This window comes from Nicotiana attenuata, unplaced genomic scaffold (assembly GCF_001879085.1).
Source record: "Nicotiana attenuata strain UT unplaced genomic scaffold, NIATTr2, whole genome shotgun sequence".
NCBI lineage: Eukaryota > Viridiplantae > Streptophyta > Magnoliopsida > Solanales > Solanaceae > Nicotiana > Nicotiana attenuata.
The window spans coordinates 324,514-350,597 of NW_017670705.1; the positions used below are offsets into that span (position 1 = coordinate 324,514).

The 26,084-nt window shown below is 38.2% G+C and overlaps 1 protein-coding gene across 1 annotated transcript in view; it reads left to right on the forward strand.

Moving 5' to 3' along the window:
- LOC109242495 (CCR4-NOT transcription complex subunit 1) overlaps window positions 1-22,388 on the forward strand; it is a 32,468-nt gene extending 10,080 nt beyond the window's left edge. Inside the window, exons 9-51 of the mRNA XM_019409343.1 lie at window positions 318-455; window positions 613-732; window positions 813-1,063; window positions 1,789-1,892; window positions 3,412-3,506; window positions 3,585-3,824; window positions 4,075-4,278; window positions 4,359-4,440; window positions 4,538-4,605; window positions 5,069-5,214; window positions 5,439-5,547; window positions 5,634-5,780; window positions 5,884-5,931; window positions 6,021-6,149; window positions 6,239-6,478; window positions 6,561-6,692; window positions 6,785-6,870; window positions 6,972-7,077; window positions 7,192-7,287; window positions 7,414-7,566; window positions 8,770-8,952; window positions 9,044-9,273; window positions 9,384-9,516; window positions 9,749-9,874; window positions 10,874-10,918; window positions 11,090-11,167; window positions 11,249-11,365; window positions 14,862-14,988; window positions 15,060-15,160; window positions 15,265-15,405; window positions 16,921-17,004; window positions 18,030-18,176; window positions 18,260-18,385; window positions 18,475-18,522; window positions 18,605-18,751; window positions 18,829-18,890; window positions 19,279-19,432; window positions 19,531-19,722; window positions 19,802-19,906; window positions 20,037-20,171; window positions 20,421-20,657; window positions 21,883-21,984; window positions 22,065-22,388. Of these exons, the coding sequence (XP_019264888.1) occupies window positions 318-455; window positions 613-732; window positions 813-1,063; window positions 1,789-1,892; window positions 3,412-3,506; window positions 3,585-3,824; window positions 4,075-4,278; window positions 4,359-4,440; window positions 4,538-4,605; window positions 5,069-5,214; window positions 5,439-5,547; window positions 5,634-5,780; window positions 5,884-5,931; window positions 6,021-6,149; window positions 6,239-6,478; window positions 6,561-6,692; window positions 6,785-6,870; window positions 6,972-7,077; window positions 7,192-7,287; window positions 7,414-7,566; window positions 8,770-8,952; window positions 9,044-9,273; window positions 9,384-9,516; window positions 9,749-9,874; window positions 10,874-10,918; window positions 11,090-11,167; window positions 11,249-11,365; window positions 14,862-14,988; window positions 15,060-15,160; window positions 15,265-15,405; window positions 16,921-17,004; window positions 18,030-18,176; window positions 18,260-18,385; window positions 18,475-18,522; window positions 18,605-18,751; window positions 18,829-18,890; window positions 19,279-19,432; window positions 19,531-19,722; window positions 19,802-19,906; window positions 20,037-20,171; window positions 20,421-20,657; window positions 21,883-21,984; window positions 22,065-22,211 (5,661 nt within the window). The 3' untranslated portion in view covers window positions 22,212-22,388. The remainder of the gene's footprint in view (window positions 1-317; window positions 456-612; window positions 733-812; window positions 1,064-1,788; window positions 1,893-3,411; window positions 3,507-3,584; window positions 3,825-4,074; window positions 4,279-4,358; window positions 4,441-4,537; window positions 4,606-5,068; window positions 5,215-5,438; window positions 5,548-5,633; window positions 5,781-5,883; window positions 5,932-6,020; window positions 6,150-6,238; window positions 6,479-6,560; window positions 6,693-6,784; window positions 6,871-6,971; window positions 7,078-7,191; window positions 7,288-7,413; window positions 7,567-8,769; window positions 8,953-9,043; window positions 9,274-9,383; window positions 9,517-9,748; window positions 9,875-10,873; window positions 10,919-11,089; window positions 11,168-11,248; window positions 11,366-14,861; window positions 14,989-15,059; window positions 15,161-15,264; window positions 15,406-16,920; window positions 17,005-18,029; window positions 18,177-18,259; window positions 18,386-18,474; window positions 18,523-18,604; window positions 18,752-18,828; window positions 18,891-19,278; window positions 19,433-19,530; window positions 19,723-19,801; window positions 19,907-20,036; window positions 20,172-20,420; window positions 20,658-21,882; window positions 21,985-22,064) is intronic.
- Window positions 22,389-26,084: the final 3,696 nt, after the last annotated feature.

The window sequence follows — 26,084 nt, forward strand, 5'->3', positions numbered from 1 at the left end:
CCCCCCCCAAAAAAAAAGGCTTATATGGCTGGCGTAATGGTTGAATGATATTTTTGTAGGTTCATTGTTTGAAGAAATTGAAGTATGTTTTTGTTTCATGGTTGATTCCTCTACGTCCGTTCTAGATTAGCTTGTTTCTGGAGTGGGTATCATTAAGATCTTCTGTTCTTTTACTTGTTCAAGGCCTTTCTTTGACCATACCCGGTCATTGATTGAATTATAAGTTGATTTCCTCATGTACAATTTCCCGTTGTTTTGCATATCATGCCCTTCCTCATTCTTCCAGTATGTGGACTCATGATTTTTATGTGTTGCAGATTCTATCATCAGTACTGGATATGATTCCTTATGCTTTCGGCATCAGACTTGCTGCCCTTGCTTCCCGCAAAGAACTCGTGGATTTGGAGAAATGGTTGAGCAATAACTTAAGCACATTTAAAGATATCTTCTTTGAGGTGTGTTTTATCCACAATCCATAAATTTGAAAGGTTGTTCTACATTTTTGCTGTTCTTAACATCCCTCTGCCTTGTCTGTCTTTATGTTGGAGAAAATTTCACTCTGCTGTGTCCTGTGTTGAAAGCATTATGCTTAGATCTATATGCTATTTTCAGGAATGCCTTAAGTTCTTGAGGGAGGTACATCTCGCTGCTCAAGATGTTGCTTCCAACCGCTTTGATCCTCCCAATGCTCTTTGGACTATTTGTTCAGAAACTTCTACAACCTTTTTAAAGGTTCACTTTTAAGATTGATTAGTGTTAGATGGCATGCACTTTAAATTTCATTTTTGCTCATCTGGGATCTTTATTTTCAGGTACTTAAGTCTCATTCTGGCCTAGTTTCTTCACGCCACTTATCGGAGGAGCTGGACAAGTTGCACATAGCATACATGGATGCTAATTCAAGGCTTAAGAGTGTTGGTGGTGCTGATTCATGCACTTCTGATGGTTCTGATGATATTGAAGCGGAAGCAAACATATACTTCCATCAAATGTTCTCTGGTCAGCTGACTAATGATGCAACAGTTCAAATGCTTGCTCGTTTCAAAGAATCGACTGAAAAAAGGTCAATTTTACAAGAATCCATTTTTATGATTTGTTTAAATGCTCTGCACAAGGAAAGCAAGTCATTAGTGCTTTTCTTTTTCACTTCTTTGGTTCTTACGCAAGGGTCTATTGGAAACAGCTTTCTACCTGCATTAGGTAGGGGTAAGGCTTGCGTACAGACTACGCTCCCCAGGCCCCATCTGTTGGGAAACATACTGGGTTTGTTGTTGTTGTTGTTCTTTGGTTCTTACAGAATTACGGTTGCTTCTCCTTTGGTATTGCTCTCTTTATGCTCTTAAAATCCATGTAACTGTTACTTAATATTCGTTATTCTTCTCATTTGTGTGTTTTTCTTCTTTTCTATTTCTTTAATGCGTTGGTCTGAGGGGTGAGGTCGTGCCAAACATGTGTTAATTATTTAAGAATTCGGATTCAACCGAGTAACTTAATGTATTATGAAAGCTCATTGCATGCGATCATTGTCGGGTGAAGTGGGAAGTCCTGTATTTCTTCCACTTTTCTCTATAAGCTTGGTTTGATATGCTCAAAATACCTGGGGGTTTCCGTCCTAAATGCAAATTCTTATCTTAAACATAGATACTTGCAGAAGAGAATTTTGATTGGTTATATCAATTAGTTGCGAATTCTCTTTAGTTAGTCCCACTGCAGTGTTGTAGCCTATAGTCATGTTTCGTTAGTATTTTGCCATGTTTTTAGATATTGAAGTGATACTTGAATTTGCAGGGAGCAAGCAATTTTCGAGTGCATGATTGCTAATCTGTTTGAAGAATACAAATTTTTCTCCAAGTACCCAGAAAGGCAGCTCAAAATAGCTGCTGTTCTATTTGGTGAGTTTCTCAGAGATTAATCTTTCAACTGCTTATCTTCTACAATTTTCAGTTACATTGTCATAAATTTTGCTCGACTTTGAGGTGTTTTTCTCTAGTTTTAAGTGTGCTGGTCACATAGATAGAATTTGCATTTTTCTGACAAATCTTTTTCAGTTATTTAATTAATTCTGGACATTTAACATTCCTCTATAACTTCTTAAACATGTGAGTTTCCCTTATGTCCTTTGAGGGGTTATCTTTGCATTCTAGATTGCACTGAGTATCCTTATCCTTCATTTTTCAAGTATTTGACATATGAAGGTGTTAGGCATTTGTAGCCAATGGGCTCTTTGCAGCTAATAGCAATAAGATGATATTTTAATAGCATATGCAGGAGGAGGAATTAAAAAAATCGGACTATTTAACTGTAGGAATTTGATCTCCATGGTCAATTTTTCATATTAACTAACTTGGTCATAGTCAAAGGTTGAGTGGACCTGGGAATTGTTTATCAATAAAGGTAAACATATGTCGGTGTCTGCTTTCATGCTCATTAGAGTGCAGAACTGTTGGGTTTGACTTGGTTCTATATATTTATTATTATACACAAGAGAAGAAGAGCACTGGTCAAGGTCACCTTAAATCTGTAGCAATTCTTCTTTGGTAACTTAATTAGATGTTACTCTTTTAAGTCATAAGATGACTGGACATCATATATTGAAACAAAGAGCTGATAGTATCCCAAATGAAACATTGCAAACATATGAAAAGGAGACAATTATCATTGCTAACTTGATAGAGTAGCTCTAACTTTGACTTCACAATGCGGTTTCTCTGATATCAAAGAAATTCTCATTCTAGATTATTTATAAATGAGCAAAATTATTGAATCATTTTAACTTACCGCAGCGACTTTGACATTGAATAAAATATGATTTTATTGGCACTCATGCCAAGTGTCCTTGTAATAATTTCTCTATAAAAGAACTGCATGATTTTGTTCTCTTTTATCTGCCGTTGAAAAATTACGATTATAGTTGGCGGCCCCAATCAAACTGCTTTTTAGTATAGGATTGATGAATGAATGGAATTAGTATTACAAGGTGGCCCCAGCAACAGCTTCAGAATTTAGATTAACATTTACAAAAGGATGGGATAAATATTACTGGTAAACACGTCTGTTAATGGTGGAACTGTTAGCTGTACTACTAAATACTAATAAGCTGGCCCAATTTATTTTAGCTAACTACCTTCACCTATAGGTCTCTCCATAATGTTTGAAGTCCCAATTTTTTCCTGAACTGCCCACTTTTAATTTCAATGAACATGGCTTAAAATTGTCTTTCTATCCGTCCTACTCTAGTGCTTACTTTGCTTATTTCTTTTAATTGTGTGCGAAAGTAATTTTAAAACATTAGTTAACTTTAAAGTTCAATAAGTTTATATCTGAAACTTGTTTAAATTTCTTTCCCCCTTTTCAATATTTGCTTCCTAGTTGAGTTATAATTCTTGTTGCGGTGTGAATTTGCCTTTGCAGGATCACTTATTAAGAATCAGCTGGTAACTCATCTTGCACTTGGTATTGCCTTGCGAGCTGTCTTGGATGCGTTGCGCAAGCCTGCTGATTCAAAGGTTTATTTTCAGTGATTACACTTTTCTTAAATACTATATCTGGTTTCATATTTACTGAAAAAGCTTCTCTTCATGCAGATGTTTGTTTTTGGGATTATGGCACTTGAACAGTTTGTTGACCGTCTGATTGAATGGCCACAATACTGCAACCATATCTTGCAAATTTCTCATCTCCGGGCAACTCATTCGGAGCTTGTTGCGTTCATTGAACGGGCGCTTGCTAGGATATCACTGGCACATTCTGAATCAGAGGTAGCCCACAGTCCCGCTGCTGATCAATTCCATGGTCCTATAACATCTTCCACAATGAATGCCGAGGTAAGTCATTCTTCTGGTCTGATTATTATTCTTCATTTAAAAAGGTTTTTAGAAAGGATATTTTGCTTAATTTCTTTGGGATTCCCGCCTGAGTATATAATGTCGCGTGTATAATGAATATCTCGTGCTTGGATAAGTTTTTGTTGCTTTGGTTTTATGGGAGTTGTTTCACACAGTACTTTTATGACCTTTGGTTAGTCAAATAATTGATGACGTTCAACTTTTTTTATTGTTTTTTTTTCCCGGTCAGGGTTCAACATTTCCCGTGGTTGGACAGGGTAGCTTGCAGCAAAGTATGCAGGGATCCTCTTCAAACCAGCTTCCTCAGAGACAGCAAAGTTCCTTAGATGAGAGAAAACCCTCTGCTGTTCTCTCCAGCTACTTGAAGCCGGCTTTATCATCTGCGGTGCAACCTGCCACTGTTCCTTCAAGTGATACGGCTAGCATTCAGAAGGTATACAATGAGCTTGCGTATGGCGTCTTTCGCCATATTATGATCAGGTTATGAGTGTCTCTTTTCTTGCTGAATTGTAGCCACAGGGTTCAGTCAGTGCTTCAGCAGTACTCACTTCTTCTCCTGGTTTTCTTCGTCCATCTCGGGCCATTACCTCTGCAAGTAATAAACTGTCTAATCCTAGATTCATTTTTGACTTTTCATCCCTGCTACTGCTGTAGACAGAGGTGCTGATGGATGTGACACTGATTTGTGACAGGATTTGGTTCTGCATTGAATATTGAAACACTTGTTGCTGCTGCAGAGAGAAGAGAAACACCCATAGAGGTACTCTTGTTTGTCATCTGTTTGGTGATCTTGCATGTTAGTGTCAATTCCTTCATCAACATGTTTTAGATAGGTTAATGTCCATGTTATTGCGTCTAAATATGTGTTGCTCTATTGTGAGCATGTCCCTATTAAATGGCTGTCAGTTGTCTATCTGTTTTACTGATATCATTTTTCCTTTGTTTGCTTTTGCTCTCTACTTCCACTTAGTCTTCTAGGCTATGGTCTTTTTTGTTTTCTACTTTGCTCAAGACACGCAAAATCCTGATGTATTTTTCTCCTTGGTAATTTCAACGGAATTAACGAGTTTTTCCTTGCAACACAATTGGATGTTTGGTAGTAGGTCTAGATATTGGCGAACCTTTTGGATGACAGATGGCATGGTTAAGTTGGTGAAGGGACTAATAAGTCCTTTTAATATCATCCGTCAAATATTTTAAGGGTGGTCTCATTATTTTCGCAGGCTCCTGCATCTGAAATTCAGGATAAGATATCATTTATTATCAATAACTTATCTGCGGCAAATATTGAAGCTAAAGCAAAAGAGTTTACTGGAATTGTGGAGGAGCAGTACTACCCGTGGTTTGCGCAGTATATGGTGATGAAAAGGTGAGTTTACGCTATAATTCTTGTGTTTAGTGTACCGTGGTTTGCTCTGTTATGGTGATGAAAAGGTTAGTGTTACGATATATTTCTTGTGTTTAATGTATTTATTTTATGATAAAAAAGATCATTATAGGGGGCTGATTTTATTTGTAACTTCAAATTTGCACATTCTTTTTCCCTTCCGCCCTAACTTTGGTGCTTTTATGCTATTCCTGATTCACTGACAGAGCAAGCATTGAGCCAAATTTTCATGATTTGTACCTGAAGTTCCTAGATAAAGTAACTTCAAAAGCTTTGTTCAAGGAGATTGTCCAAGCAACCTACGAGAATTGCAAGGTTCATATAACTACAGTTCATTACTCAAGACGGTGCTGGTAAAGTATTATTCATTTGCTTCATATCTGATTTTGGGTTTCTTTCAGGTTCTTTTAGGGTCAGAATTGATAAAATCAAGTTCAGAAGAGCGCTCTTTGCTGAAAAACCTTGGAAGCTGGCTAGGGAAAATTACAATTGGAAGGAATCAAGTCTTGAGGGCGCGGGAGATTGATCCAAAGTCTTTGATTATAGAGGTTGTTGCTTCTTAGTGAAGATTGTTCTCTTCTAGGTGTTCAGGTTATTGAATTGGTGTATCTTAATCTCATGATTATTTATTTATTTATTTTCATTGCGCAGGCGTATGAAAAAGGTTTGATGATTGCAGTTATTCCTTTTACTTCGAAGGTTGGTCCTACTTAACTTTTTTTCCTTCACTCTCCCCCCTCGCTTTCCCCCCCTTTTTTTTGACATTCAATTTGTGTTGTGAGCTGCAGGTTCTGGAACCATGCCAAAGCAGTCTAGCATACCAACCGCCTAACCCTTGGACCATGGGTATTCTTGGGTTGCTTGCTGAGATTTACGCAATGCCAAATCTTAAAATGAATCTCAAGTTTGACATTGAGGTTTGTGTTTACAATTAAGGTTTTAGTTGTGGTTTGTGATCTTTTTTAACTGTTACTTCAAAAGTATTACCTATTTATTCTTCTTTTAGGTCCTGTTCAAAAATCTTGGTGTGGATCTAAAAGAGGTAGTTCCAACTTCTCTTCTCAAGGACAGGGTGAGAGAAGTGGAAGGAAATCCTGACTTCTCAAACAAGGATGTTGGATCTTCCCAACCACCTATCGTGGGTGATGTCAAATCTGGCATTATATCTTCACTAAACCAGGTTGAACTACCACTTGAGGTTCCCAGTCCTTCTCATCCTAGTGGCCCTTCGCGTATTTTAACTCAGGTTTGGGCTTTTTCTGGTTTTGTTGTATCATAATGGCTTTTATGTATGTTAATTTAATGAACTAATAATGCGGTGGATTCAGTATGCTGCTCCTCTTCATATTCAATCTGCTCCAATGACGGAGGATGAGAAGCTAGCAGCGCTTGGGCTGTCTGATCAGCTTCCTTCTGCTCAAGGTCTTTTACAAGGGCAATCACCTTTTTCTGTTAGTCAGGTTTGTTGACAGTAATAGTGTTACCATTTGACAAGTTTTTTTGGTAATGGTTATTGGATAACTTTTTCTAACTTATAATTGTTCTCTTATAGCTTCCTGCACCTGCATCTAATATTGAGCAGCAATTTGTTGTCAATCCTAAGCTTCATGCTCTGGGCTTGCAGTTGCATTTTCAGAGGTTCGAAGCCCTAAATAGCAGTTGTTGGCTTGTTGCAAGGGTTTGGGTTCATTACTTGCCAATTGTATTGTAATCCTCTATAATGTGATTCCTTTCTGCAGTGTACTTCCCATTGCTATGGATAGAGCTATCAAAGAGATTGTGTCCAGCATTGTGCAGCGCAGTGTTTCTATAGCAACTCAGACAACAAAGGAGCTTGTTTTAAAGGTTTTTTCTTCTGACACATCCCCTGGATAATTTTGACACCCCCTTTGGAAAAAAAGAAGGAATGAAAAGAAAAGGTAAAATGTTTTCGCACCTGATTAAGTACACATATGGCAGGACTATGCCATGGAATCGGATGAGACCCGCATATGTAATGCTGCACACTTGATGGTTGCCAGTTTGTCAGGAAGTCTCGCTCATGTGACATGCAAGGTAGAGGAATACATTTTTACCATTCGTAGTGTGATTAAGGCATTATATCTTTCTGACGATATCTTGATTTTCTGGATTTCCTGATCTTTTCCGACTTTGTTATTGTGTGAATTCTTTTGATTTCAGGAACCTTTACGTGGTTCAATATCGGGCCAGCTTCGTACTTTACTTCAGGGATTGGGTATTGCAAATGAGCTCCTTGAACAAGCTGTTCAGCTTGTTACTAATGACAATCTTGATCTTGGCTGTGCAATGATTGAACAAGCAGCAACAGATAAGGTATATTTCTGAATCCGACTTGTGTTCTAGGAGTTTGATTCATGATGTCATGCAGGACTCTGCATTCTCTCTCTTGTTTTCCTAGAGGTAGGTAATCTTTGTTGTGTCATTTCTAACATTCAGTAAGTTCGTGTCCTTTTGCAATTTGGTTCATGTCATTGGACTTCAGTTGCTTTTGTGGATCCAGTGTCTCACACATTGGGCTAGTGGATGATGTCAGTTATTGATTGTTCCTTTCATTTGGAGAACATGGGGTATAGCCGATATAGGTTGGAGTTGTTTTAATCATATGGTGTTTTGGCCTTAATTGCAAGATTAATTAAGATGCTGAATGATTACGTTCAAATAATAGGAAGTTCTTTCAAATTAATTAGTTCTACACTGGCTCTTAACATGCCACAACCCTCTTTATCCGGACTTGAGACTGACAAATGACAATGTGCACAAGCTCACGCAGGTGGAGTTGTCATAGTTGTTTCAAATGATGTCGTTATCTGCTGGAGATGAGCAGCTGCTTATATAAAAAATTATTGCGAAGAGCAGATTTAGATGGTTGGCAGTGGTCTCTGAACTTTAATCCAACATAATGCTAGTACATTCAAATTTATTAGCTTTCCATAAATTCTCAAACATGTGTCCAAAATATTACATGCTAAACTAGTTGATCTCTGGTTTGTTTTGCTACTTGCTTTTCACTTGTTTTCAAGCAGTTCGAGCTATAATTGTAATTATTCTGATGCGTTTCATTTAATATGTTATTCACTCACGTGTTTAATGTTTTGATGTTTTGGTTGTTAATATTGACACCCTTGATAAAAGGAAAGTATCAACACCATGTGATATATGATTGTGATTGAAGGCTAGCATTTTCAGTGTCATGGGAACTTAATGCAACTTGCTTGTCTATCTATTGTATTCTTCTAAGCATTCAAAAAGTTCCTTTTTGATATGAAATGTAATGCTAATCTTGATTACGAATCTAGATTTGACAGGACTTCTGGTTATAAGCTCATGCAAGTAGCTATGCAATTTTTGAAAAGCTGCTGCCAGTCTAATCTGTACTACCCATGTATTTACGTTGCTAGTAGTGTCCTGGTGGATATAGTATGAAAATCTGATTGTGCTTTTGCTGGGTCTAAGTTGATTAATCCGCTCTTACCCATTTTCCATGTCTTGTTTCTGTCTGGGATAATGCATGTGCAGGCTATACAGACTATTGATGGAGAAATAGCTCAACAGCTAGCCATTAGAAGGAAGCACAGAGAGGGTGTTGGTCCGACATTTTTTGATGCAAGCCTTTATACACAAGGACATATGGGTGGTTTACCAGAAGCTCTTCGCCCTAAACCTGGCCGCTTATCCCATTCACAGCAACGAGTTTATGAGGTACTTGTTTTCTGTTTCTTCCTCTGTAAGAGTTGACTGATTAACATGGAAGCACAGAATTTTGAATCACTTTTGACTTTGTCGCTCACAGGATTTTGTCCGCTTACCTTGGCAAAATCAATCAAGCCAAAGCCCAAACGCTGTTCCTGCTGGTCCTTCTACTTCTTCCGGCAGCGGTGGTGTCTCCAGGGCGTATATGGCTGGAAGTGGACAAATGAACCCCAACGTTTACTCGTCTGGCATTGTAAATGCAGGAATTAGTGCTGTTCCGCAACCATTGGAAACATCAGATGAGATAGATACTTCATCTCAGCTTAATAGGTTTTTCCCCTTTGCACGTTAATGGGCTCTAACTACTTGTCTTTTAGGTATTCTTTCACATCTGATGGTGATTTGGATTTCTTGTTTCTTTCCTCCCTGTCATATTTCAGTGCATCTTCTCCCCATCTTGGGATGGGTGATAGTGCCGCTTCTAACAATTTTGAAACCGAGGCTATTGCTGAACCATTCACATCGGTGTCAGCTCCTGAATTGCATCCACTGGAACCTTCAAACATTGCAAAGGTTGGTTAAAATAAGTGAATTTTTCAAAAACATGATGAGAAAAATTGGACTTTTCCTTTGTACGCCATGGGCTAACGTTCTTTTTCTCGCGTATTGGAATGAAAAGCATCCAATGGATATTGAGGAGATTCATATAGCCGAACCCATTAGATTGGGATTAGTGGTTGTTTTGTATAGGCAATTTGGCCATGAAACAACTTATGTGATCAACAATTTTAACAATCTCTTACAGGAGTCGGGAGCTTCTTTACAGCCATCGAATGCAACAGCTGCCTCTGAACGTGTTGGAAATAGTATCTCGGAACCGTTGCTGACAACTGGTGATGCTTTGGATAAGTACCAGATTATTTCTGAAAAGGTTATTCTTTCTTCTCTCTGTTAGTCTGTTTCATGAATCTAGAGTTTAAACACGCTGCTTTGATGCCTGAGGTGTGTTTGTTTCCCTACCAAATTCCTGAAATCTATCGCCGGGATATATGTATTTTGTTTGGATTTATGCAGATAGCTTGGTTGTGCATAATGCTATTTATGTATTTTTCTATTAATCCTTTCAAACCTGCCTAGAGATACCGAAGTTCAATAGTTTAGTGACTCTACTCCTCCTCGATTTTGTCAAGATGAACCGGCATCTTACATGACTCCAGTGGATAATGGGAGCGCCTTACGGATACTTGCTGCTGATAACGCACCTGTATCTGACTTTCACACTATGCCAGCTAACATAGTTTGAAAGGAAAGCATATTTACATGCAAACATTTCCTGTCCAAGCGTCATGCTGTTAAAGTTTTCAGAGTCATGATTGTCGATGCATATGAAAGAAAATAGTTTGCGTATCTATGCTTTCTGGTAGCTTGTTAGGGATTGAAGAATTAGGGTTTGCATGAATCTAAGTGGCGTTTTGTGCACACACCAAGAGAGGAAATGGCTCCTGTGACTGTTCGGCAAGTTGTGTTTGAGGATTGTGATTACTTCTCCCTCTTTTTGAATTGGGAAGAAGGAAGAGGTAGTGGGAGCCAACATAACAGTAAATTTCAGATGGATAAAAATTTTCATACGTTTTATGACAGGTATAGTACGTACGTATTACCGTGAAACTAGTACTAGGAGGGTTCTGAAGTGTACAAACAATTGTATAAAACGGGGTAAGCCTGAAGAGAGTGCTTTATCAAAAGTGTCTACTTCATACTAGAGTTTCTTTGTCATGGTTTATAGTTGCCCTTATATTCTCTCGTCACTTTAGGTTCATTCAGTACTTGATGTTAGTCCATCTGATTTGTTTTTTTGGCAGATATCTTCTCCCTTTTATTTCTTGCTAGTGTACTTTACCTAATATTATTGCATTTGGTATTTGTGCAGCTTGAAAGCCTGGTGAGTGAAGAAGCTAAGGAGGCAGAAATTCAGGTATCTCTCGCAGCCATTGTTTTGTGCAGAAACCAAGAATGTTGTTACATTGGTGATTTTAGCACTTATTATCTTTCCCTGTGGTCTGTTTGTTGGAAGTATTATTGGCAAAAACTTGTTCCAATAGATCTGTGTGGGAAAATTCCCATATGTTTACTTGTTTCTTTGCAGGCGCTTATTGCTGAAGTTCCAGCAGTCATCCTCAAATGTATTAGTAGAGATGAGGCTGCCTTGGCAGTCGCCCAAAAGGTAAATATTCTGAATTGTATGGAAATAATTTCTGGATCTTGATGATTTCATATCTAAAGCTCAAAACTTTCTTTTCTGCAGGCTTTTAAGGGATTGTATGAAAATGCATCAAATAGTGCACATGTTGGTGCTCATCTTGCAATTCTGGCTTCAATCCGCGATGTTAGCAAGCTTTTCGTTAAGGAGCTAACTAGCTGGGTACGGAATAGATCCGATCTTCTTTATTTTATTTATTTATTGTAGTCTCCTCGGTATGTTTGGTTTGTTAACTAATGCTAGAACGCATTTACTCCTGTTTGTATGCAACTTGAATATCTGCACTCTTTTGCTATCATGTTTCTCCATCTGCTGTGCTGTGTCTTCTCAATATAACAATGCCATCTAATTCTGGTGTTCGAATCTACTGGTAGTTTAAAACTGCAGTTGTTTTAGGATATATTCTTTATATCTTTTAGAAGTTGTAATATGAAGATTCCAAGAAGAAGACTTCTTGTATTTATGTGTGTATTTTTAAATCCCTTGAGAATAGGTACTTATACAATGAGCCGTAAGACTAAATAAGGAATGACAATCAATTACACATCAATTACAATGAAGGAAAATATCCTAGAATTAGTCTACTCCTACAAATAAGCTAGGAAATCTCTAATCATTCAACACTCCCCCTCAAGTTGGTGCAAAGATGTCGCACATGCCCAACTTGCAGACCAATGTATGAAAAGTCCGTTTGTTGAGACCTTTGGTAAACACATCAGCTTGCTACTTTTTTTGATGACACATGTAACAATGCCACTTGTAACTTTTTCTTTGATGAAGTGTTGATCAATCTCAACGTGCTTTGTTCGGTCATACTGGACTGGATTATAAGCTATACCGATTGCTGCCTTGTTATCACAAAACTAGCTGTTTTCGGACAATCTCAATTCCTCTAGTAGCTTTTGTAACCACAAAAGTTCATAGACAACTTATTCCATAGCTCTATATTCTCCTCCGTACTTGATCTAGCAACTACAATTTGCTACAATTTGCTTCTTGCTTCTACAAGTTACCAAGTTTTCTCATACGAGTGTACAATAATCGGAGGTAGATCCCTTGTCATCTAGATATCCAGCCCTATTCGCGCCAGTAAAGTCTTCTATTTCGAGGTGACCATGTTTGCAGGTACCCATATAATGTGAAAGACAACCTGCATATGGGGATTAGTGTGAGAGGGATAAATGAGTCCTTAAACCAAACTATGATCTCTCCAACTCCGCTTTGTAACTTGTGATTGCTTTCAACGGGCGAACCATTCATACTACCAGCTTCTTTCAAGAGATCCAAAAAATACTTCCTTTGAGAAATAAAGATTCCTCCTTCTGGTCTAGCAACCTCAGTTCTCAAGAAGTACTACAATTTTCCTAGATCCTGATCTGAAATTCTTGTGCCAAATACTTCTTCAATCGGGACATCTCCTCTTTGTCATCTCCTATCATTACTATGCCATCAACATAAACTATAAGAAGAGTGACTTTACCTGTTTGATGTCCTATGAAGAGGGTGATCAACATTGCTTTGTTGGTAGTTGAAAGAGATTATTGCTTTGCATAATTTGTCAAACCAAGTTCGGGGGGATTGCTTCCGTCCATACACGGATTTCTTCCCTCTGCATACCTTTCCTTGGCTTTGTGCAGTATTAGATCCAGGAGGAATCTCCATATACGTTTCTTCTAAGTCTCATGCATTCTTCACATCAAACTGTTGCAAGTCCCAATCAAGATTAACTGCACAACAAAAGAATTCTAATAGTGTTCATCTTAGCAATTGGGGCGAATGTCTCTTGATAATCCATTCCATAAGTGTGAGTGAATCCTTTAGCCACCGAAATTGCTTTGAATCTTCCAATCGAGCCATCAGCTTTATGTTTCATAGTGAGGACCCATTTGCAGCCAACCAACTTCTTGTCGGGTGGTGAAGTGACAAGTTACCAAGTCTTATTTTTTGACAAGGCGTTTGTTTCTTCAATCCTAGCTTGCTTAGGATCTGCAGAAGCTTCCTTCCAATTCTGGGGAATAGACATAGAAGAAATAGACAAGCAAAGGCTTTATGCGAGGGAGACAAAGAATATATGAGACAAAATTGGATAAAGGGTGTTTGATGGTGCAAGATCCGACTCCTTTTCTGTGAGCAATATGCAAATCTAACTCATTAGGAAATGTAGATAACTCACCGGTAGAAGAAGGCTCAGCTTCAGTAGATTGCATGATGGCTTCTTCTTTATTTCTCGTTGAGTAAGTTTTCAAACCAAGCCTATCCAAACGCTCAATAGTCTCGCCCTGAATTCTTTCTCCAGTTTCACTGAAACTTCCCCTAATGGTAGTGGCAGTGGTTTCAACAGCGGAACTTGGGAGAATCATCTGTTTCTCGTTAAAGTTCTACCCTTGAAGAGGTGATGGTCTATTGTTGAAATATGCTCAAATTCTCGAAAGGTGACATCCAAGCTGACAAAGGATCTCCTGGATGATAGCATTTGTACCATTTTTTGTTGGAGAATACCCAAAAAGACACATTTTTGAGCTCTAGGATCAAGTTTCTCAGAGTTCGTAGCGTGAATGGTGTTTGGTGAAGATATGGCACTTAGACCGAACTCAACCCCAAAAGCTAGCTCATGGGGAAGGATTGCCCAAGTCCATATAAGGAGACCGCCAATCGATTCCCCAACCGATGTGTGAGTCTAACCCACTCTAACACTCCCTCACACCCAGACCGCCAACTGGAGCGTCGACAATATAACATAGGGGCTCAAACGAGAACGGAGCGGGAGGAAAATATTCTAGAATCTATCTACTCCTACAATTAAGCTTGGAAATCTCTAATCAATCATCATAATATAGTAGAATGGGTTCACTAGAAAAAGAAAGTATATTAGAATGGGTTTTGGATAATGATCCATTTTAACTGTGCAATTTTATTTATTTATTTATTTTGGGCAGCAAGAGTAGGGTTTTAACTCTAATTGTGGTTTTTTTGGAGGTGGATGTAGGAAGTTTCCAGCGTAATTGTTTGTTGTGTGGCTTATTGCTACAAAAAGCAGTAAGTGTAATTTTTTTTTTTTTTGTGGCTTATTGCTCTGGTGTCAAAAGGAATTGTTTTTTTTGGCTTATTGCTGCTGCTATGGGCTGTGGACACAGAAGTTTGGCCCTTTTACTTTATTAAGTGATATTACATGTCTGAAAGTGCAATACAAATATATAATAAAATATGAAGGTATGCATGGCACATCAAAATATCTTATTCTTACCCTATGAAATTGTTAGAAGCTGGAGTACAATGGACAGTGTGATGTCAATAATGGCTAGGCAGGTTAATTTGATTTCTAGAAAGTAAGAGGTCTCTAAAGTATGTCGAATGTTGGATGCAGCTCTTTAAAAGTGAGTTTTAATTAATAAATCCTATGTGAAAACTTTTCTTCGAAATGGGCTACAAATTTATGAGATCAATGCTTTACTGAAGTATCATGTTCCACAGTTCAAAGAATTAGTATGGGTTTTCTTCCTCAACTGGTCATGTCATAGTGTTAGTGTTGGCGAGGGTGTTATCTTTTAAACTCATGCAGGTTGCTGGCCCTTTCATTAATAGAACGGGCAGAGAAAATTAGTTGATAGGAAACTGACTTTTGTTGATCATCAGTGACTCCACATTTATCTTTTGGCAGGTTATTTACTCCGAAGAGGAGCGGAAGTTCAACAAAGACATTACGGTTGGTTTGATACGGAGTGAACTGCTAAACCTTGCTGAGTATAATGTGCACATGGCTAAATTACTTGATGCTGGCAGAAACAGTATGTACCTCCTCTTTCAACTGATGTTTAATTGAGTGTATACAACACTAATTCTTTTGTTTGACATGCAGAGTCTGCTACTGAATTTGCTATTTCTCTAATTCAAACGCTGGTGATAAGTGATTCGAGAGTCATATCGGAGCTACAAAACCTTGTTGAAGTGCTGGCTAAGGTACAGTTCCTTTATCTTTTCCGTTACTCTTATCGTTTTTAGACTTTTTTTTCCCCTGCTCTGATACTGAATCAGGTTATTACCTATATTTTATCATGGCGCAGATTGCAGCAAGGCCAGGGTCTCCTGAGTCTCTACAACAACTAGTGGAGATCGCTAAGAACCCTGCTGCTGCTAATGCTGCTGCACTGTCTAGTGTTACTTTTGGGAAGGAGGATAGCAACAAACAATCTAGAGACAAAAAGGTTTCTCAAAATATTCCCTTCTTACAATATTGAGTTGTGTGTACCACTCCATCATGTCTTTAATACATTCCCAGATGTGCGAGTCAAGATTATTTTTCGTGCACCAAGTACACGAATTTTTTTGATGGATAGTAGTGAGGCTCAAAGCAACGACCTGTGCATCATATAGCTTTTTTCGTGATGGTTAGCCATTATCCACCTAGTTTCGAACTGGGCACCAATTGGCTGTCGGAGATTTATCGGTTATCAAAGAAATAAAATGATGGATAGTAGCGAAACTCAAACCAACAACCTGTGCATGCCATGTATGTTGAATTGTGTGTACTGTTTCGTTTAAAGAATGCTTATTTACTTAAGGGAAAATGCATAAGTACCCCCCTGACCTATACCCGGATTCCCAACTACACACTTTTTCTTTGCGGGAATCCTATTACCCCCCTAAACTTATTTTAAATGTAATTATTTGCACCTTTACCCCCCTAAACTTTCAATTTTTTTTTATATATATATAAAACAAAACACACTTAGATCGGGATAAAAATCTGTCGCCGGAGAAAAAAAAATTAGCGGGAAGAAATTGTGTTTAGGGTGCAAATAATTCCATTTAAAATAAGTTTAGGGGGGTAATAGGATTCCCGCAAAGAAAAAGTGTGTAGTTGGGAATCCGGGTATAGGTCGGGGGGTACTTATGCATTTTCCCTTTACTTAATTATGTCTTTTACTTGTAAAGACTGCTGTTCTGTCTATCTAGTTTGAGTTCTTACTAAACTTTAGTCTGCAAATAGAAAGTAGCTGTCCAGAAGAGATCTGTAAACAACCCCAGCAATAAAACGGTATTTTGGTTGCCTTTATCTGCAGAACACATTCTCATGGTGTTTAAGGCTTTTTATCTTCTTCAATCTTGAGATATTTTTCTATTATTCTAAATCTAACTTCTTACATAATTTATGTTTCTCTTCTATTTTTCCATCTGAATTCGGAAATCATTTTATGGCTGGTGTTAAATGCAATCTGTAGCCAAAATGCATTTAAAACTCTTCATCCCATAATGAACTATATGGTGTATATTAAACTATATAAAGTACTAGTATGTACTTCCCCTATCCCGATTTATGTGTCGTACTTTCCTTTTTAGTCTGTCTCATGGAGAATGTCATACTTCCTTATTTAGAAACAATTTAACCTTAATGAGATGATTTATAGCGACACAAATTTCAAAAGTCTTATTTTCTTTCTTTCTTAAATTCTGTGCCTACTGCCTAGTCAAATACCACCACATAAGTTAGGATGGAGGGAATATTTTTAAGAATATTATAGGGGTAGTCAATAGTAGGACTTATCATAGCAAAACTGTTGAATGAGGTTAGTTAAATGATTATAGCAAATGTGCAACCAACTGTTTGAACTCAAAATTAGATCTATGATTTGTGTTTTGTAGACTATAACTGAAAAATAAAACAGGCATGTCCTTCTCTGCCTCCCGTACGTTTTGATTTCACGTCAATACTTGAACAGATTGCTGGGCCTGCTACTGGTACCAGAGAAGATTATGGTGTTTCTGAATCTGTTGAACCAGATCCTGCAGGCTTTCGCGAGCAGGTATTTCCTTCTATTTAATGTGTTTGCAGCTTTATCCCAATTGGTTAAGAATGATGTATAGTTAAAATTGGAATGAAGAAATTGTTAGTAGGTCCCAGCCACCTTAATTTCTTGTTCGATGCTGTTTTTATTTATTAATAGCCCTATTTTTGGAGGTGAAATGTCGCTTTTATGGTATCTTTTGCAATATGCTTCTTTTGTGCAAGTACAACTATTGTAAAGGATTAGCTGGAGTTGGTGCTTGATTTCACTTGTCTTGCCTGCTGCTCATTTACCCATACTACTTGCTCCTTCTCAGAGTTATGCTTGTAGTTTGATTCTTCAGAGAGTTCAAGAGTTGATCTGGTAGTATTAGTGTGACCAGGCAGAGAATTCAATATGAGAATTGTTTTATAAATTTAGAACATCCTAAAGTTGCAGTACGGCATTAAGTTAGGTAGGAGTATTACTTCATAGGATGGTGTGACAGGAGAAGGATTGCCTTGGGGAGGTTCATTTTTTTGTGTGGATGAAAGTGGAGGTCCTTAGGACTCTAGTCGGGTACTATCACTAAAATAATGAATATTCATGAAAGAGATTTTTTTTTAGGAAGATTACCGTCATTTTTCGGAAGGTTGATGCCTTAGTTTGTTGGAGGCATCCCAGGAACATAGTTTCAACAAAGAAAGAAGAGGAAAGCCGAAGGCAAAATATCGTAATTGATAAGACGCTAAATAGTTACAACATTTTATCTAGCTTTGTTTATGAGAAATCTAATCCTAAACAAATGCTGGTGCACTTCTAATTTTATGCTGTTCTCTACTCTCTGTGACATGAACAGAAACATCAAGGAGCACAGTCTATCTGTAGGTGCAAAATATCCTGCTTGGTTTTGCAACATATAGAAAACATCTTTTGTGGCTTGTGCACCACCCCCCCCCCCCCCCCCCCGGAGCATGTACAATATCGTGAAAAAGAGCTAGTTTTCATCTTGGCATTTTATCATCTCTTTCTTAAGTTGCTGTCGGTGTCATTGACTTTTGTAGGTCTCTATGCTCTTTGCTGAATGGTACCGTATTTGTGAAATTCCGGGAGCGAATGATGCAACTCATGCTCATTATATCCTGCAATTGCACCAGAGTGGCCTATTAAAAGGCGATGAAACTTCAGATCGTTTTTTCCGCAGACTCACGGTGATTTTTACCTATTCCATTAGTCAAGCACTATTGTTCAAGTGTTTAAGCATTTATTGCAAGCTAATTACATGATTATCCAGGAACTTTCCGTTTCGCATTGCCTTTCGTCTGAGGTTATGAGTTCCACCCCTCAATCTCACCAAGCACAACCTCTATCGTTCCTTGCAATTGATATCTATGCCAAATTAGTGTTCTCAATTTTGAAGGTTGGCATTTTTACCTGTAGAACTTTCTTATGTCATCCAGTAGCTTAGAATAGGAGTTGTTTCCTGATTGCTATCTGTCTCTTTTCTAGTTTTATCCTGTGGATCAGGGATCTAGTAAATTATTGCTGCTGCCAAAGGTATGGAAATTATCTAAAATTTCCTCTAGGTTACTGTTGCTTGTTGGTTTCTCGACTTACATCACTTTGCTTTATTTGACAGGTTCTCGCTGTCACTGTCAAATTCATCCAGAAAGACGCTGAGGAAAAGAAGCTGACATTTAATCCTAGACCATATTTTAGGCTTTTCATTAATTGGCTATTGGATCTCTGTTCCCTGGACCCTGTTTTTGATGGTGCAAACTTTCAGGTAAATTCCTATTTTCCCTGTATATATTCATGCCTAGATCTTCAGTTACAGAACTGATTTCCACTGGGTCCTTTCAGGTTTTAACAGCTTTGGCCAATGCCTTCCATGCTCTTCAGCCCCTCAAAATTCCAGGATTCAGGTAACAGTACCTCCTGTGTGGTAGAGATTTCCCACTCAAAAGTAGATTATTCTTGAAGGAAAAGCTATGGATTCTGTAAAAGAAGGTTTTGGTAGTCTGCTGCTTTTTCCTGATAAACTTATATTCCATGCTGGATTTTATTGTAGCATACTCAAGATAGATAAGTGTATTATACTGTATTAAACATCTTCTCTAGAGGATAGGTATCTAATTTCGTTTGAGTGGGTATTTTTCAAATGTATGGGTTGATTATATTCTGACATAAATTGTTGCATTAAAGAAAATACAGAGTGTGTTCTAGAAGGATTAATTGATCTTTTGATGTGCTATTTACTAGAAGGTACGTAGTGTGCTTGTATGAGTGACTAACTTAATGAGTTGCTTTCAGCTTTGCATGGCTTGAACTTGTAAGTCACCGAAGTTTTATGCCGAAACTTCTTGCTGGAAATGCTCAGAAGGGGTGGCCTTATTTTCAGCGGTTGTTGGTGGACCTCTTCCAGTTTATGGAGCCCTTTCTTAGGAATGCTGAGCTAGGAGAACCGGTTGGTTTGAAAAAAATGTTATGCTTTTTAATCTTTGCTGATGCGCGTTGTTGCTTAAACCCCCTATATTAATTCATGTTCTTGTTTTCATGTGTTAGGTCCAGTTTTTGTATAAAGGGACTCTCAGGGTTTTGTTGGTTCTCCTGCATGATTTTCCAGAGTTTCTGTGTGACTACCATTTCAGCTTCTGTGATGTTATCCCTCCAAGCTGCATACAAATGCGAAATATAATTTTAAGTGCATTTCCTCGCAACATGAGGCTTCCTGATCCATCAACTCCCAACTTAAAGGTCATTAGTCTTGTGAATCTTATTCAAAATTTTCTTTACCGGATTAGTTTGTTCAATGAACTCTTTTTTGGTTGTCTAGATTGATCTACTTGCAGAGATTAGTCAATCCCCTCGCATTCTTTCTGAAGTTGATGCAGCTCTTAAAGCAAAACAGATCAAGGGTGATGTAGATGAATATCTGAAGGTAATCCTAACATAATCAAATAATTGTTTCTTCATTTTACATAGCATGTGTGACATGTGGGTGAGAGGAGTAGGAGAATGAATGATATTATATACATCATCTTATATTATACTGTCCTGATTGATTGCAGACAAGGCAACAGGGATCTCCATTTTTGAGTGAATTGAAGCAGAAGTTGCTGCTCTCTCCAAGTGAAGCCGCCAAGGCTGGGACGCGCTACAATGTACCCCTTATCAACTCCCTTGTACTCTATGTTGGAATGCAGGTAAAGTCATGATTCAATTGCTTTCTTGCCTTGTCCTTATCCTTTATGGTACTCAATAAATATTCTCCCCCGGAGGAGTTTGTGTGCTAGAGAAGTCAAACTGGGTGCTGTTTCATTACATTTAGTGCAGGCTTGTGTGATTTGCCTACCAACTTTTTGTTAAGCTTTTCTTCTTCTGTAGCAGCATGGCATGTTTTGCTATGTGCATTTCGTTACCCTGTACTTATTACCTTTGGTGTGTCGCTGTAGGCTATCCAGCAGCTGCAGGCAAAAACTCCTCATGCACAGTCGATGCCCAGTAGTGTTCCATTTGCAGTATTCTTGGTTGGTGCTGCTCTGGATATTTTCCAGACTTTAATAATGGACTTGGACACGGAGGGGCGTTACTTGTTTTTGAATGCAGTCGCTAATCAATTGCGATACCCAAACAATCACACACATTACTTCTCCTTTATTCTGCTCTACCTATTTGCGGAATCAAATCAGGTGCTCTAGTACTTGTCATTTACTTTTCCAACTTATATTTGTGGTTTTCACTTGTTGATCTTTTTTGCTTTATGATGATGCGCATCATTATTAGGTGGTCCTTTGTATTTATTTATACACGTGCACAAAATACAAACACGCACTCCCCCACCCCCAAACAATATTTACAGGGCAAGGTTTGGAGTTAGAGGTCGAAGTATTTATGCATGCTCTCTCTCTCTCTCTCTCTCTCTCTCTCTCTCTCTCTCTCTCTTCACATTTTATATGGCAGGGTTCGGAGTAAGAGGTCAAGGTACCTAAACTTTTTGTGTGAATTTAGACAAGATTTTTAAGTTTCTGAAATAAAATTTACATGTTTGAGAACTGCATAAAAAATAACATAAGCTACAATAGTTAATTAATCAAAATATCTAAACTATTGTCTGAAATATCGTGGTCAATGAAAAACCTATTTGATTCCCCAAATAGTAAAAATGTCACATAAATGTGACAGAGAGAGAGAGCTTATGTGTGCATTATATTTATGCGTGTACTCGTGCACACACACACACACACACATGTATAGCTGCAAGAGCTAAACAGGTGCAAAAAGCTGAAAGCCTCCGTTGTTCAAGTTCTCCCAGATCCCCAAACATTAAAGACTTCCCTCCCCCCTTTCCAAAAAAAGGACGAAAGCTTTGTTGTTCTGTTTCTGCTTTTCTTCACTGGCTGTATTATTGCACTCCAGGAGAATGTTTCTCATTGTGTGTTTGATTGGTTGTATTCCTTGTCTATGGACGTCGTCCATATTTTTTTGTAATTGAGTAACTAATTTTTCGCAATGGCAAATGATTATAACTGTAATAGTATTATGTTTCTTAAAAATATTACCATAATAATTTTGTTTCTCCTATCTGAATGTTCTTTAAATTCACAGGCCAATGATATGGCCTGATGAAGATATTAGCTCATATATCAACCGTTGGTCCAATTTGTAGATTCTTCATTTTTGGTTTGAGGTCTTGATCTGTTAAAATTTCCTCTTGCTAGGTTAGTATATTGGAAATTAAGTTGTAGTGTATATTGGAAACGGAGAAGATGTTTGTTTTCTAAGAGTATATGATATGGCCCGGCTATTAGCAGATTGAGATCACTATATGCACAGTGTAAAGACTACTTAGAAATTTGATTTGTTTAGTTATATTTTGGATCGTTCTAAGTCATGAATTTACTGTAAATGGAGCAGGAGATGATCCAAGAACAGATAACCAGAGTCCTATTAGAACGCCTGATTGTGAACCGACCTCATCCGTGGGGTCTCCTGATCACATTCATTGAGCTTATAAAGGTAATATGTGTTTTATTTATGCTGTTGCAACCTTCATTCCTTTGTGTCTTCTCAACACAGTATTTCTGCTTGTTCAACAGAATCCTAGGTACAACTTTTGGAGTCGACCATTTACAAGATGTGCTCCAGAGATAGAGAAACTGTTTGAGTCTGTCTCAAGATCATGTGGTGGCCCTAAACCTGTGGATGAGAGCGTGGTGTCAGGTGGAATACCTGATATCCATTAGATGAATTTTTCTTGTCTATGTATCCTGGTAGTATTATCCATTTGTAATTTGCTGCATGTCTTCTCTTGACCTGTTTATAGAGTGTCAGCGTAAATACTTTTAGTGCTGTTGTAGCGAATTAACTTGATGCTACTGTTAGTTATAATGGATCCTTAACTAAAGTACTCATCTTCTTTAGATTCTGCTTTTCTTTATCAGCTGCATGCTTGTCACTTGTTAGAATGTTTTTTGGCTAAGCCGTTGCTTGGAAAAAAAAAAAACTACTTTTGGTGTCACAACCAACAATACTTGTGTGAGAAACCCTCTGCTTTTAACAAGTGATTTTGGGCCCCCTTGTCAGGACACTCTTTAACCTTCATTTCCAAAGTTCCCGTCTGTTCTACAATCATCTTTGTTCATTCTTTTATTTCTTGTCTCGAACGCCCGTTCTCTTCTCTATTTTATTGTCCCTTCTCTTTTTATAATCCTGTTTCTCATTTGTTTAAATTCATATAGAAAAAGATCGATTAATATTGACCTACATTTTTATCTCTTTTTCCTCGGTGTTTCCTGAATTTCTGTTCCCAATATACCTGAAATATTTAACCTTGTAAATGTTCCGGTCTTGGTCATGGGTAAGCATGGGATATTTTGGTGGAGCTTTAGTAAGGCTAGATGAACTCATCGAGCTTTTTAAGGACTAACTATCTTTCTTCTTTTTCAAATTTGTTAGATTTTTTCGTTGCTTTGTGTCAAGATCTGAGCTCGATTTAAGCTCAAACCCACAATTACAGCTAATTAAGACAAGTAAATTTTGGGGCAATTTTCGATTTTATTGACAGAATGGAAGTGTTACAACTAAAATGAGAAAATGAAAACATCTTATTGATGTTCGCCATTGTTGTGAGCTCGAGTCTGCAAACAGAAGAGAAGAATAGATATAGATGAAAGAAGAATTTGGATTGAAGGGAGAAGAATCAGATGAGAGGAGAATCTAATACCAGAAGTTCGCTTTGATTCTCTCTCTCCGTCGTTATATGATGCTGCTGAAAATGATCTGCGCTATCGGTTAATCTAATCTCGACCCTTCAACATTTTTGTGTTTTGCAATGAGGCCCCTCCGCTTTTTTATAATTGAATTCGGCCAAATTTAAAATAAACGACTCCTACAGACCATGACATACCCTTTCCCTTAAAATGATCCTTGTCCTCAAGGATCAAAATGAGGGAATTTGGCTTTCAAATCTGCATAATTTTCCCAAGTGGCATCCCCAGGAGCTTAATTCGACCATTGCACTAGGACCTTAACGGCAGCAACGATTCCCTTTTTAACCATTTGTCTTTGTAAGATAGCAATTGGAGCAACCAAAAACTGTCCATCATCCACAGTCTGGGGCAGTGTAGTCTGAGTAGTAATCTTGGATTCCACCTTCTTCTTCAATAGAGAAACATGAAATACAAGATGTACTTTGGAGGTAGGAGGTAATTCCAGTTTGTAAGCAACTTGTCCTACCTTGGCAATGACTTTGTATGACCCATAGAACTTGGAACTGAGTTTGAGGTTTCTTCTGAGAGCTCAGGATGTTTGTCTATAAGGCTGGAGCTTGAGAAACACCGTGTCACCTACCTGAAATTCCCTTTCAGTTCTTCTTTGATCTACATATAACTTCATCCTCTCCTGAGCATTAATCAAGTTGTCCTACAACAATTGTTGAACTTGTTGCCTCCTCATAACATCATCACCAGCAGCCTGGACAGTCGAGTATCCAGCAGTGGCCCAACTGATAACTGTGGTGGAGTAAAACCATACAAGGCTTCAAAAGGAGTACAACCTAAACTGGTATGGAAATTGGTATTGTACCACCACTCAGCTAGAGGTAACCATTGCTTCCATTGTACTGGCCTATGAGAAGTCATGCGCCTAAGATAATTCTCAATACATTTATTCACCCTCTCACTTGGGCCATCGCCTTGAGGGTGGTAGGCAGTAGTTAAATGAAGTTGAGTGCCTAACAGCCTGAATAGTGCCTGCCAGAAGTTGCTTAAGAATACTTTATCTCGATCAGAAACTATAGAACCAGGTAACCCATGCAGCGTATGCACTTGCTTGAAGAACTTGTTAGCCACATTCACTGCAGTTTAAGGGTGAGCAAGTGTCATAAAGTGAGCAAATTTGACCTCCTATCAACTACCACAAAGATCATTTCCTTGCCCTTAGACTTTGGTAGTCCTTTAATGAAATCCATAGTGATATATTTCCAAACCCGGTCTAGAATGGGTAGAGGTTGCAGTAGGCCCGGATAAGGAACATTTTCTTTTTTTTCTTTGGCAAACATCACAAGCAGACACATGGTCAATCACCATTTTGTTTCATACTAGGCCAATAAAATAGTTGTGAAAGCCTTTTGAGAGTGCCAAGTTGGCCTGAATGCCCTCCAATTGGTGAGTCATGAAACGTTGCCAATAGTTGCTGCCTGCGTGAACCATGATCCCCTATGTAAATTTTGCCATTCTTTCTCAATACTCCAGCTGTGTAATGATATATATGAGGCCCTTGAGTAGTCACTATTACTATTAGCTTCCTCATTCCACCTGAAGGCTTCCTTCTTAAGTAAATCAGTTAGTGACTTAGCAATAACTCCATAATTGAGCACATATTTTCTGTAATAACCTGTTAATACCATAAATCCTCTCAACCCTCTCAAGGTAGTAAGAGTAGGCCAGTCCACCATAGCTTTGACCTTCTCAGGGTCAGTAGAAACTCCCTCCTTTGAAATCACATGCCCTAAGTACTCCACCTTTGATTGCCCAAAGGAACACTTAGACTTCTTTGCATACAAGGTCTGAGCTCTCAGGATTTAGAACATTGTTTCTAAATGTTTTAGGTGTTCAGGTAGGGATTTACTATATATGAGGATGTCATCAAAGAATACCAACACAAAGTTTCTGAGTATAGGCTGAAAAACCTGGTTCATTGTGCTTGAAATGTAGGTGGAGCATTGGTTAGCCCAAAGGCATCACCTTAAATTCATAATGTCCTAAGAGAGTTCTAAATGTAGTTTTGTAAATGTCTTCACTCCTCATCCTAATTTGGTGGTAACTAGCCCTTAGGTCAATTTTAGAGAAAATTAATGACCCATACAACTCATCTAGCAGGTCATCCACTATTGGAATTGGATACTTATCTTTGATGGTTATCTCATTAAGCCCTGTGTAATCCACACAAAATCTCCAAGTCCCATCTTTCTTCTTTACTAGTAAAGCTGGTGAAGAAAAAGGTGACTGGCTATCTCTAATGATCCCATTTAAGCATCATCTCCCTCACCTGTTTCTCTAGCTCTTCTTTTTGAAAGAAATTATACCTGTAAGGCCTCAGTCTGACAGGTGCAGATCCTGGCTTGAGTGGAATTCCATGATCTAGGGCCCTTGTAGGAGGTAGGGATTTAGGTTCAGCAAACACATCTTGATAGGTGATCAACACTAACTGGATGGAGGAATCAGTTGACTCTTCCTCTTTTGCCGCTACTTCTTGCACCAAGAACAAGTGTGCCATGAGAGTTTTCCCTTTCTTTATCAATTTTCCCATAATACTTCCACTAGTCAATCCTAATTGCCTTTGTTGGTTGATTTCCTGCAACACCACCTTATTGCCCTTTTTCCTAATGGTAACACAGTTCTTTTCATTTTAAAACTTAGTTGGATTGAACTTTTTCATCCAATCATTGCCAAGGACTATGTCACAACCTCCCAACTGTAATATCCTCAAGTTTTCTTCAAACAATTTTCTACCCATCTTCCAGCTAAACTTAGGACAAACAGAGTTGGTATACATATAATTACCATCAAACACTGTTACTCTTAGTGTATTAGCAAAAACTGGTGTGTATCCAATCT